Source organism: Merops nubicus, unplaced genomic scaffold, assembly GCF_000691845.1.
Source record: "Merops nubicus isolate BGI_N331 unplaced genomic scaffold, ASM69184v1 scaffold39914, whole genome shotgun sequence".
In the NCBI taxonomy this organism is placed as follows: domain Eukaryota; kingdom Metazoa; phylum Chordata; class Aves; order Coraciiformes; family Meropidae; genus Merops; species Merops nubicus.
Window position 1 is genome coordinate 4129 of NW_008605615.1, and position 296 is coordinate 4424.

At 61.5% G+C, this 296-nt stretch overlaps 1 protein-coding gene across 1 annotated transcript in view; it reads right to left on the reverse strand.

Moving 5' to 3' along the window:
* Positions 1 to 235, reverse strand: part of LOC103772063 (collagen alpha-1(IX) chain-like) — a gene marked incomplete at its 3' end in the record, with an annotated part of 3939 nt that extends 3704 nt beyond the window's left edge. The window contains exons 1-2 of the mRNA XM_008939381.1: positions 177 to 235; positions 61 to 105 (exon numbers count right to left, since the gene is read on the reverse strand). Coding sequence (XP_008937629.1) covers positions 61 to 105; positions 177 to 235 — 104 coding nt within the window. The remainder of the gene's footprint in view (positions 1 to 60; positions 106 to 176) is intronic.
* Positions 236 to 296: the final 61 nt, after the last annotated feature.

The window sequence follows — 296 nt, forward strand, 5'->3', positions numbered from 1 at the left end:
GCAAGGAGCCACCCTGAGTCATCTCATTTGCCCGGGGATATCCACCAGCCCCACACTTACCCGGGGGCCTCTGTCTCCAGGTTTGCCAGGGAGACCTGCTTCACCCTGTGGTGAAAGAGGGGGTGAGTGGAGGGCAGTGGGGAGGGCAGAAATGGCCCTGGTGTGTCCTCACTTACCGGGGTGCCTTCATCACCCTTCTCTCCACGCTCTCCCTGTGGCACAGGTCAGTGGGCATCGACCAGGGGGAGAAAACCACACGTCACTAGTGTCCCCCTGCTCCCTGACAGTCCCTGCTT